Source organism: Nansenia antarctica, assembly GCF_963989245.1.
Source record: "Nansenia antarctica genome assembly, chromosome: 19".
Taxonomy (NCBI): domain Eukaryota; kingdom Metazoa; phylum Chordata; class Actinopteri; order Argentiniformes; family Microstomatidae; genus Nansenia; species Nansenia antarctica.
Genome location: NC_137692.1, coordinates 20,283,273 through 20,295,772, shown reverse-complemented (window position 1 = coordinate 20,295,772; position 12,500 = coordinate 20,283,273). Strand labels below are relative to the sequence as shown.

At 42.8% G+C, this 12,500-nt stretch overlaps 2 protein-coding genes across 2 annotated transcripts in view; both read left to right on the top strand.

Moving 5' to 3' along the window:
* sult6b1 (sulfotransferase family, cytosolic, 6b, member 1) overlaps positions 1-6,632 on the top strand; it is a 6,968-nt gene extending 336 nt beyond the window's left edge. The window contains exons 1-7 of the mRNA XM_080548847.1: positions 1-17; positions 1,092-1,201; positions 3,651-3,740; positions 4,730-4,856; positions 5,315-5,409; positions 5,881-6,040; positions 6,142-6,632. The exon at positions 1-17 is cut by the window's left edge and continues 336 nt beyond it. Of these exons, the coding sequence (XP_080404973.1) occupies positions 1-17; positions 1,092-1,201; positions 3,651-3,740; positions 4,730-4,856; positions 5,315-5,409; positions 5,881-6,040; positions 6,142-6,269 (727 nt within the window). The 3' untranslated portion in view covers positions 6,270-6,632. The remainder of the gene's footprint in view (positions 18-1,091; positions 1,202-3,650; positions 3,741-4,729; positions 4,857-5,314; positions 5,410-5,880; positions 6,041-6,141) is intronic.
* A 4,668-nt stretch (positions 6,633-11,300) lies between these two features.
* galm (galactose mutarotase) overlaps positions 11,301-12,500 on the top strand; it is a 25,419-nt gene continuing 24,219 nt past the window's right edge. Inside the window, exon 1 of the mRNA XM_080549149.1 lies at positions 11,301-11,647. Within this exon, the coding sequence (XP_080405275.1) occupies positions 11,458-11,647 (190 nt within the window). The 5' untranslated portion in view covers positions 11,301-11,457. The remainder of the gene's footprint in view (positions 11,648-12,500) is intronic.

Below are 12,500 nucleotides of genomic sequence, written 5' to 3'. Positions count from 1 at the left end.
GGCATATCCCAAATGTGGTAGGTCTGAAAATATACAGTAAATGTAGTAGTATGAACGTATAGAGCACTTAAATTGTCTCTACAGCAGTCTCTGTCACCTCTGTACACACCTATGCTCAAAGGGTTCAGAGTTCAGAGTTCACAATAGGTACGCAGGTTAATAAATGTCCAGTTACTATACTGTATAGCCTTCCTTTATTCTCAGACTAGTTTTGGAATCAGAGAAAAAGTTTCTGACTGCATACATGTGTAGCAGTGGTCTCAAGTGCTTTGAGACGCACAAATTGAGTTTGGATTTGGGGAGTGTGATGTACTTTGGGGGCAGAGCCTCAGTTCTTGACACTTGGTGACATTAGAATTATAAGGTTCTATCTCCGTTTTGGGCAGTTCAGAGATATTGAGCGTCAAAGTTTTTACATTCCATTATGTTTTGTGAGATGGAACCTTTGTATTTTATTAATTACTAACTCAGAAATGTCAACATTTTAAAAATAACACCACACAGGCATTAATAAACACCTAATGGATCAGATTATGCAAAAAACTCAATTTTGACCAAAAATGGAGATAGAACCTTATAATTCTAAGCTCACGTCTTGTCACTACATAGATAAGCATCACCTTAGAGGAATGTTAAATGAAACACACTCAGGCCCGGTTGACCATCTACACACTGCGGCCCGAGAGGCCTCACTGGTATGGGGTCCAGTATAGGGTACGGTTATTCTGGTATGGGGTCCATGAAGAAAACAAAGAGAGGCCCCATGTACAGCATAGTTCAATGTCTGTAGCCTATAGGGTGAGAGGATTTTAATTTCTCTCTATAGGGGCTGATAACCCACATGTATGATAAATTCTCTCTCTCATGCTCTCATTCCGAGACCCGGATTGGAACCCCCTCTTGTCACACTTAAGCCCAATGCACACGGCGTGCGATTTTGTCGCACGACAACATTCGATTCTCAATTCACACCACCGAAGTGTGTGGGGTGTGAATGGAGAATGGGATGTTGTCGTGCGACAATATCGCATTGCAATGCACGCCTTTACACTCACACCCACACGTATCTTAATCTTCTTTGTCTCTGGCAGGGTTTAACTGGATGCTGGCGATGCTTCATAAGATCATGACAGCAGCGACGGGGAAGAAAGCAGACCCCACGGTGTCACTGATAGAGTTCGCGGGGCCAGAGCTGCTTCAGGTGTGTGTGTGTGTTGTGAAGCTGGTTATTCCTGTTATGTCATGTGTCTGATGATGTGATGTCATAAATAATACAAGAGAAATGTATGATGGTATAGATTTATAGATGTTTATAATGATCTACTGAGAGAGGGGGGGGGGGGGATTGTTCAGCGGAGTGTGTGATTTCCAATGCATGGAGTCTGCTGTAATTATCTAGAGTAAATGCAAATGCTCCAGTGGTTATCAGGTGTCTTTATCGGCCCCACCTAGCTATGGAAATCACCTGGTCTCTTTGAAGCTGAAGTCAAACGAGGACACTGTTGTCTACCCACGTATTCAACACCTAACACTGAACCAGTAACACACACACACACGCACGCACGCACTAAGCATGCACATGCACACACACATGAATGGTAAACACACACACACACACACACACACAGACACACAGACACACACACACACACACACACACACACACACACACACACACACACAGCGAGCAAGAGATTTTCCATACGGCTAGGCAAACTCCTGTAGGTCTCCTGTCACGTAGGGCTGATGGTGTTGCAATGCTCTACAGTACGTGAGTCTGTGTCAACTTGCCATAGATAGTACTGTCATTTAATTCATTTCATGTTGTATCAGCTTTGAATACTCCAAGCTGCATATTCACACAGATGATATAAAAACTGAAAAAAATATATAAAACTTTTTTTTTAAATAAATATGTTTTATGATGATGATGGTGATGATTATGATGAAGAAGAACATGATATTAAAAAACGTGATATAAGAACATGACAATGATAGTGAATAGCCTATGATGCCGGTAATGTAAATGTCAAATCAAAAATATCCACAATGATGAAAGAAGCAACTGACATTGTATGACATTGTATGACACGTATAAACACACTTCTTAGTGTCCCCCTGCGACCCCTGCTGGTATTGAAGAGCATTGCAGCCATGGAAAAAAGATGGCGGCTGATACTAACGCAATCACACACAAACACACACAAATACTGCAAAATAACTTTATACTAGCTAGATTTTGAAAATGTAAGGATACTGGGGGGTAGAACGCACATATCTAGGAAAGGAGGGTCCTGAAATTTGATCGAGTGCAAAGATTTCTTTTTACTCACAGGGGTCAAAAGTCTTTATGCTTTGCGTCATTGACTGTCTTTTTGTAAATCATTGTCAACTATAAAATGTAAAATGTATTTTTTGATAACAAAAGGATTAAAAAAATAAAATTAAAAAAGTCCATTAGAGGTGAGCAAATGTAATGCGTTGCTATCCGGTTGTTAAGCCTGACGTCAAACGTGACGTTTTGCAATAGCCGGCCGCGCTAACCACAACACCAAAACTTTTGGTCCAAAAGAGTTAACTCCCTTGGCGGAGCTTGCTAACGGGGTGGGAACCTTATTCAGGTTCTCTGGTGCGATGCCTCCTACCTTCCTTCCATGCGCGGAAATTCCTTCCTTCCATGCGGGTGGCGAACCCCGATCTCCTGCGTACCAACCGGCCGCGCTAACCACTACACCAAGACAGTTAACCCGCTTAGTGGAGCTGCAAAAGGCCTATTTAAGTTTTTTTTTTTTTTTTTAAATTTACGTGCTTACGTTCCCTACGTAAGGGCTCTCGCACTTTACACTTCTGCGTAGGCCGCGCTGCAATTACACCGTCACATCGCTAGGTGGCAGTGTGTTTTCTATGCCCCTGTGCTGTGCCTCTTCCGGTTAGGAACGCAACGGAGCTCAAAGCGGCATAATAGCGATCTTTTTGTTGTTATGCTTGTTGTAAATAAAAGTTCTATGATGTGAATAATTTAAAAGTTTTTAAAAGTACACATGTTACAAGCATGATTACATTCTTGATTTAATGCACGATGACCCATAGATAGTACTGTCATTTAATTCATTTCGATGACCCATAGTCTATGTATGACACTGTCAAGTCTTTTACAGTAAGTGAATGTTCTATGAGAAACACATGTTCTGTGAGAGGCCCCTACAGAAAACATTCCTTTCGACCCAACACACAACTCAACCAAGTGCATTTAGCTAGCAGAGCGGGGGCAGGGGGGGGGGGCAGGTTGATTAGCAGGTATTACTCACACACATTTCCCATGTGCAGTGCTGTAATCATTGAACAGGGTTGTTATACCGTGAGCTTAGAATGATAAGGTTCTATCTCAGTTTAGGGCAGTTCAGAGATATTGAGCGTCAACGTTTTTACATTCCATTATGTTTTGTGAGATGTAACCTTTGTATTTTATTAATTACTAACAACAACAAAAATCAACATTTAAAAAAAATAACACCACACAGGCATTAATAAACACCTAATGGATCAGATTATGTAAAAAACTCAATTTTGACCAAAAATGGAGATAGAACCTTATAATTCTAACGTCACGATAATGCATCTCTGTGGTCTTTTCCTTACGTCCCCTGCAGGCCTTCCACCAGGCTCCGTCCCGCAGGTTTCTAGGGACACACTTGCATCCCGATAACATCCCAGCGTCCTTCACCACAAAGAAAACGAAGGTTTGTAAGGCGCACACACACACACACACACACACACACACACACACACACACACTGAAACTTCTCATTTGTAGGATGAAATAACCTGCAGTTGCTCCAATTGGTCTCCAGAGTTTCCATTACCACGTCCTGTTTACAACAGCAAGAATTCCACCGTTGCATAAGAGGGAAAGCTGTTCGTGTATAGTGTGAGAGCACTGGTCTCCTTAGACTCCTAAATAAAAAGTGCTCTCTAATTTAAAACAAAGGGGTTCTTTGTTGCTAACTGTACTAGCTATGATAGTAGCAGTATTTGTCTGTCTGTCGTGGCCCTGGTTTATTGTGTCGTGCGTCCAGGAAAGTGATGACATGAGCACTATTGTAGGGGCCAAGGGTTGAATGGTGATGAAGGACGCCTTGGTGATTTATAGCTGCGCACATGGTGATGTCCCCCCACTGGCCAGGAACCTCAACAATGTCATGCTGGCCGAAGCACTGATTTTCCACCTGGTAACAACATGGTGAAAGTGGGGGGGTCCCGAACGAATCATTTTAAAAAGTGGGTGGGACTCGTCCCTGATATAATGGCTACTGCAGCGTACTCTCATACAAGCATTACAGTGTGTCTTATTGTCATGTTTTCAATGTGTTTTACCCTTATTCTACCAGGTAAATTGATTGAGAACATCATCTAATTTGCAGCAACAACCTGGGGAAGTGTTGCAGGATAGAGCAGAGGGGAGGAAAGAGCCATTTGAAAGCAGCCATTTGGCCATGATAGTATGAAGGCCAGATTGTGACGTTTGGCAAAACCCCAGTGTTAACATGTCTACTATCAAGTGCCATGGGATCCTTAGCGAATTGGGAGTCGGGATGTCGGCTTAACGTCTCATCCAAAACGAAGCTCAACTAAGACTAGTTTATAATGCCCAACTCGCTACAAGGGTACTGTGTGATGTCTAATTATTATTCATGGTCATGTTATCATCCTCCATGTCGGTTGGCAACAGATGCTGGTGGTCTTCAGAAACCCTAAAGACACGGTGGTCTCGTTCTATCACTTCTCCAACAAGAACCCTGTCATACCTACCCCCGAGTCCTGGGACGGCTTCTTCTCCAAGTTCATGAGTGGAGAAGGTGTGTAGGTCTATTTTATTGTACACTAATAAGCATAAACCTAGCAATTTGGGGGTTCATACTTATGCTGCTAGTTTCCTGGACATAGATTAAGATAAATCCTGGACTACAATGACTCTTTTAGGCTCCACTGAATGTGTGATTTTAGGAATAGGCTTAATCTGTGTTGTTATATTTGAGAATTCACCTTGATTTACTTTAACGATATGTCTAACACATAATGGGTACAGTGGGTAAGTTATTTTTTCTGAGTGGGACAATCCCACTCATATTTTTCCTTTTTAATGACAGAGACAGTAGATATTATGACAGGAAGGATGGGTGAGAGAGAGAGAGAAGGGATGACATGCAGGATATGTCCGCGGCTGGAATCGAACCGGGGACCCTGCGGTACATGGTCAGCGCTTAATCCACTACGCCACCTAAGCACCCCAACAATCTATTTTATGTTCCTCCAGTCGCCTTCGGTTCATACTTTGACCACGCACTGGCCTGGGAGAAGAGGATGGATGACCCCAACGTGATGATTGTGACTTTCGAGGAGCTAAAACAGGTAGCATATCACTCACTGCTTGTTTTTATCAATCATACTAAAGAGATAGCTGGTTGGTTATAGGTATCTTTTGGGATGAATAACCTCATACCATCCTTCGTAATTTCAGATAAAGACCATGATCTTTGTTGTTGTTGTTGTTGATTCTTATGCAAATGAAAGTTGAGAACCTGCGTTCAGCAGAACATTGTGACACCTGCATGTACAATAATCAGCACCTGGAGCATGCAGGCACACATGGTCTGATTAGCAGGTATTACTCGCAGACATTCATGCCCTGGCCACCTAGAGGACTTTGTCTCAACAATTCATGTTTTAAATCCTGCTGGGGGGGAGGGGTGTTATGTCTGCACACTGGTTTAGCAGTGATGCATCAGCGTTCTAATAGGAGTGTTTGAACTTGATTTATACCCTCTCTCTCTCTCTCTCTCTCTCTCTCTCTCTCTATTATATCTATTGTGATGGCCCCAGGACCTGAGTGCAGGTATACGGAAGGTCTCTGAGTTCTTCCAGTTGAATATCAGTGACGCCCAGGTTCAGGTCATCGCAGAAGAGAGCACCTTCAAAGCTCTGAAGGACAGTTCCAAGGACACACACGGACAGCAGTTGGTGAATGTGATCTTCAGAAAAGGTGTGTGTGTGTGTGTGTGTGTGTGTGTGTGTGTGTGTGTGTGGGCAGGCTGGGTAGAAGTGCATTTTTAATTGACTCTAATGTATGTGTTCCCTCCCCAGGAGAGGTTGGGGACTGGAAGAACCATTTCAGCGCCGCCCAGAGTCAGGAGATGGACTTAGCGTTTGAGAAGCACCTGGCAGGCACCAGGCTGGGAGCCAAGCTAAGATACGACTTATACTGCAAGTAGGAGGAGGACTGGACATGAACACATTGTCAAAAGAATAAGTTTCTCCGGCTAAGAATGATTTATTAGGAAGAGAATACTATGACATTGTTTGGTTCAGACAATGAAGATTCAGATCTAAATGATCAAGCCAATGAGACAAGAAAGACAAGAACGTAAAAAAGGCATGTGGTTGAATGCTTAAATGATCAGCACGGTGAACACCTCGACTGTGTGCATCAAACTCTAACAACCCAGAGATGGTTTTAGCACAGGCTTGACTTACACTTACACTGACATTTTATGTTTCCATCGAGGACCACTTTGGAAATAAATGTTTTAAATAATGCTTTCAAGTGCTATCCTCTGTACATTACTTAGTGTCATGATGCGTAAATGATTCTATTGTAAATTCCTAATAAAAATCGAATAAAAATCAAAGACTTCTTCTTGAATAATCTCTACCACTACTGAAGGGAGTATACATACAGGTACATGGATACTATCCATGGATAGAACACAAACCATTTAACTATCTCCTACACCCATACTATACCCTCCGCCCTTGTCTTAGTACCCGACCTTTTCCATTCCCAAACACAGAACTTAGAAAAAGATAAAGAGATGAACTTACATCTGGCATAACTGTAGAACAGCATACAATAAAATATTGAGTTCAGGACATATTCCTCATCCCCACTAGATGGAGCTATTTGGTAATACAGTTAGATGGTGCATATTATGGATGGTAGACATTGAATGAAAAATGTAATGAGAATGAGAATCATCCATGGCAACACATACCGTCATCCCATATGAAAGTTGTGTTATGAATATATCCCACCTACAGATGGCGCCAGAGATCTCATTAAGCTGTTATATGCTTTTCATATTTCCACCAACGGAATTTGCGTGGGTACTCGTTCACCCCTGCAGGCTGGGTGTGATAACAGTAAATGTTTTTTTCAACAAAACACACAAAACAAAATGTCACCAATCCAAATACAGATGGTTGATGAATTTATTTGGTCAACACACACATGTAAAATGTCTCATGTAGCCTATACAACACATATTCCATCGTTTCATACTTTCCAATATCACACCCATTTACGTGGCAGGTCATATATCTCAGTGCTGATTAATAAATCATAAGTCATCATGGCTGTAGTAATATCCCTGACCAGTCCATTTTAATTCCACCTCAAGTCTAGACTTCACCCACAGGGGAACATGCTATTTGCTGAAGGAATAGTTAAATAATGGAACAGTTGGCAGCACTCTATATACATGAAGCTATCTGAAATAAACTAGCTGTGTGTGTCACACACACACACACACACACACACACACACACACACACACAGTCACACACACAGTCACACAGTCACACAGTCACACACACACACACACACACACACACACACACACACACACACACACACACACAGTCACACAGTCACACACACAAGCCTTTAAGTGGCTTCTCTAGTGCGGTGATTCAGGCTCATTTTCCTCTCTTAGCACCTACAGCCTACACAGTTAAATTGCCACACATAAGTATTCCCTATACACGTGACATGAAAGTGGAACTGTGGTCCTTTGATGTTCTGCTCTGCCCCCCTCCTCACTTTCCCTACCACCCCCTCTCTCTCTCCCTTCCCTCCCTCTCTCTCTCTCTCTCTCTCTCTCTCTCTCTCTCTCTCTCTCCCTTCCCTCCCTCTCTGTCTCTCTCTCTCTCTCTCCCTCCCTCTCTCTCTCTCTCTCTCTCTCTCCCTTCCCTCCCTCTCTGTCTCTCTCTCTCTCCCTCCCTCTCTCTCTCTCTCTCTCTCTCCCTTCCCTCCCTCTCTGTCTCTCTCTCCCTTCCCTCCCTCTCTCTCTCTCTCTCTCTCTCTGTCTCTCTCTCTCTCTCTCTCTCTCTCTCTCTCTCTCTCTCTCTCTCTCTCTCTCTCGCTCACTCCTCCCTCTCTCAATTCAATTCAATTCAATTCAATTCAACAGGCTTTATTGGCATGACGTTTTACAAGTGTTGCCAAAGCACAATCACAGATATGACGAACAACAACATAACAACATAATATCAATGACATGAAAAAATAAATAAAAATAATATAAATAAAATAAAGCAGGTGGTGCAGAGAATAAAACATGGCATACTGTATGTATGTCCTACTGGTTGTCCCTTTTCTTGTGACAGGAATTGACATATTTTGCAGCCAAAACTGCACATTCTTTCTGTTCCCCCAGAAGGGCTGGTAATCTTTCCCTTTCTGTCATAGTTCGGAATTCTGGGAAATTAGTTTCAAATTTTGGGAAGAACTCCTCTCTAATATTTGTGTAGTTTTTACATTTTGTTAAGAAGTGTAACTCTGTCTCTGTAGCTCCGTCATCACAGTGACAGCACAGCCTCTCCTCTCTGGGCAGCCAGGTTTGTCTGTGTCTGCCCTTCTCTATTGCCAGACTATGATCGCTCAGTCTGTACATTGTCAAAGTCTTTCTCAGGTTTTTATCAGTTCTCTTCTCCCTCACCTCTTGACCAAGCAGCTCCCTCTCTCTCTCTCTCTCTGTCCCCCTCCCCCCCTCTCTCTCTCTCTCTCTGTCTCTCTTTGCCAGACTAGCGTCCATCTTTGATGTCTGTGTACTTTTGCATTTTGAATAAATGGTCTTAAACTGCTCAATAACTGTTCTTCATTTTAGTAGCCAACAGGTTAGGAATATACGACAGATGGCCTCTCTCTCTCCCTTCCCTCCCTCTCTCTCTCCCTCCCTTCTCGTTTCTTACTCACCCCCCCACTCCCTCTGTCTCTCTAACCACCCCCACTCCTCCCTCTCTCTCTCTCCCTTCCCTCTCTCTCTCTCTCTCTCTCTCTCTCTCTCTCTCTCTCTCTCTCTCTCCCTTCCCTCCCTCTCTGTCTCTCCCTCCTTCTCGTTTCTTACTCACCCCCCACTCCTCTGTCTCTCTAACCACCCCCACCCTCTCTCTCTCTCTCCCTCTCTCTCTCTCAAGCTGAAGGTTAGTGTTCTCAGGAGAAGGTCTGTCTGAGGAGGCTTGTTGTTCCGTTTGAGAGGTTTCGCTACATGATTCAAATAACGATTCTCCTAATTGAAACAATTTACCCCTCCGTCTCCGTCTGCTGCTGAGAGGTGGAAAGGAGAGGGAGAAAGGAGGAGAAAAGAGAGGGAGAAAGGAGGAGAAAGGAGAGGGAGAAAGGAGGAGAAAGGAGGAGAAAGGAGGGAGAAGGGAGGAGAAGAAGAAGGGGAAGGCTGGAGAGGAGAGGCAAAGAGGAGGGGAGAAGAGCTAAAGATGGCAGAGGGGTGCAGAGGAGAGGGGAAGAGAGAAGGAGAGGGAGAGGGAGATGGGAAGAAGAGGAGAGGAGAGGGGAGGTGAGGAGGGGAGAGGAGAGGAGGGGAGAGGAGAGGAGAGGGGGTAAGAGGGGAGGGAAGGGAGAGGAGAGGAGAGGAGAGGAGAGGAGGGGAGGGGAGGGGAGGGAGAGGAGAGGGAGCCATTAGATCAGAATTATGGTGAGGAGAGGAGAGGTGAGGAGGGGAGAGGAGAGGAAGGGAGAGGAGAGGAGAGGAGAGGAGGGGAGAGGATGGGGAGAGGAGAGGAGAGGTGAGGGGGTAAGAGGGGAGGGAGAGGAGAGGGAGCCATTAGATCTGAATTATGTAGATGCTCTATCTCTGTGTGTGTGTGTGTATGTGTGTGTGTGTGTGTGTGTGTGTGTGCCCTCTGCTCAAGGCATGGCTCAGCAACAGGGAAAGTAGATCAAGAAGAGGCTGTGGACCATGGGATTAGATCCTGCGAGAGTGCAGCTGCCAAAAACATGTGCTGCTATAATGGCCATCAGGAGAGGGTATCTGGGACCCACTCTGACACACACAGACACACACACACCTGCACATGTAGACACCTGCGCGCGAACACGTACATGCGCGCGCACACACACACACACACACACACACACACACACACACACACACACACACACACACACACACACTTAATGAGGATAACTTGGTTAGCAGATGGATTTCCCCAATTATCGATAGATTTAATTGGTCCATATGTTCTGCAGCAGGCCAGACTGCACACAAGGAACCAGCCAACAAAGACTGTTTCTCATACAACCCTGTTGTTCTACAGTGTGAAGCCAGTATAGTTGGTGTCTATATTTCTATTTCATAGACGTTTATACTGTGTGACCTTCATTTATTAAGAGTGAGAGAGTCTATATGTTTTCACCATGAGTTGTGATGTGCTCTGGGTACTGGTGCACTATTGGGTAGTATTGTATTCTCTGTACTACTCTACTGTTTCACCTGTGAAGTTCTATGTTCTCTTTTACAGTACAGGCCAAAAGTTTGGACACACCTTCTCATTCAATGTGTTTCCTTTATTTTCATGACTATTTACATTGTAGATTCTCACTGAAGGCATCAAAACTATGAATGAACACATGTGGAATGATGTACTTAACAAAAACGTGTGAAATAACTCTAAATATGTCTTATATTTTAGATTCCTCAAAGTAGCCACCCTTTGCTTTTTTGTTGTTAATAAAATATTTTTGTTGTTGTTGTTAATAAAATATATAATAATAATATTAAATATATATATATATAATAACATATTATTATTAACACATATTATATTAAATATTATTATTATATATTTTATTAACAACAAAAAAGCAAAGGGTGGCTACTTTGAGGAATCTAAAATATAAGACATATTTAGAGTTATTTCACACTTTATTGTTAAGTACATCATTCCACATGTGTTCATTCATAGTTTTGATGCCTTCAGTGAGAATCTACAATGTAAATAGTCATGAAAATAAAGGAAACGCATTGAATGAGAAGGTGTGTCCAAACTTTTGGCCTGTACTGTATGTAGCCTACATTTCTGACTGGTCTCCACTGCACCCCTTGGCTTTGCTAGAACTACAAAAAGAATTCTGTCCCGTTCTGATGACGTTCAACGCCACATCATACAATACGGACGGAATGTCTTATTGGAACAGCAAGAATTATGCACAAGAGTGCAAAGTCCTACGCTTTTAGTGTCACTTGCAACAATGTTTCTAGTTATGTTTTAGTAGATAATTGTTTTCCTCATTGTCCATTCACTCGTGCACGAATCAACCTAGTACCGAGTGCAAATGCATGTTTATGTAGCGACAATAAATAGGGACATCAGAGAGAAAGAGACATGACACAGGTGACAAAGGAGGCTTTTGGGGGGCTTAGACCCGGAGAGACACACGTGGAGAGGTGGACCCTGAGGTCGCCTGACGTCACCGTGGAGGTCCTCACCCTGGGATGCATCATATCAGCTGTCAGAAGTAAAGGACAGAATGGGCAGATCGCTGACATCTGCTTGGGTTACGATACCTTGGAGGGTGAGTGTGTGTTACTGTAAACATTTAAACAACCTACGTTTCTCCACAACATCATGCATGAAAGACCTGGATATTACTCTTAATACTGTATACAGCATACATATTGCTGTCTCTGGGTCTGGTTCTGGTTCTATAGTGTTGAGGTTTGGCGTTGACATGGGTTTAAGGAGGGACGTCAGCAGCAGTACAACTAATCACATGACTTTTACCATGACAGACAGGACACCAGTCTGGAATATAAATGATGTGCTTTAGTTAGTAGACGCGGATTGACACCATGCAGGGAGGGGGGTAGAAATTAGAGGAGCGCTCATTGTAATGCATGGAATGGAATTAGGAATGAATGAATGAATGAACGCTTTATTTCGAACATGTGAAAAAAGAAATAGTTATAACAACAAAAAACAAAACAAAACCAAGAAAAAAAAACGAAAAAAAAAAAAACACTATTTACTTAACATGTCCGAAAAGGAGTAGGAAGAAGCATACGCTTATTTAATCCTACCCCTTCTCCAATACTCAGAGATTAATAATTAATAATCTGCAGTTTCAATATTAATATAATATTTTTTTAATTAAATCAAATGTATTTACATATATACGTATTTACCAACAATAGAAAACAGATAATGTAAATAAACAAATAATCTGTGAAAACAACTGGTGACTATCAAAGCCCTTCTTCCTCCTCGTACCTGGTGAAAACCATGTTTTTATACCGCTTTTTGAACTGGGTCATGCTTGGACATGGCATCAAACACGTGATGATGAGATTTTGAGAAAGTGTGTGTGTGTGTGTGTGTGTGTGTGTGTGTGTGTGTGTGTGTGTGTGTGTGTGTGTGTGTGTGTGTGT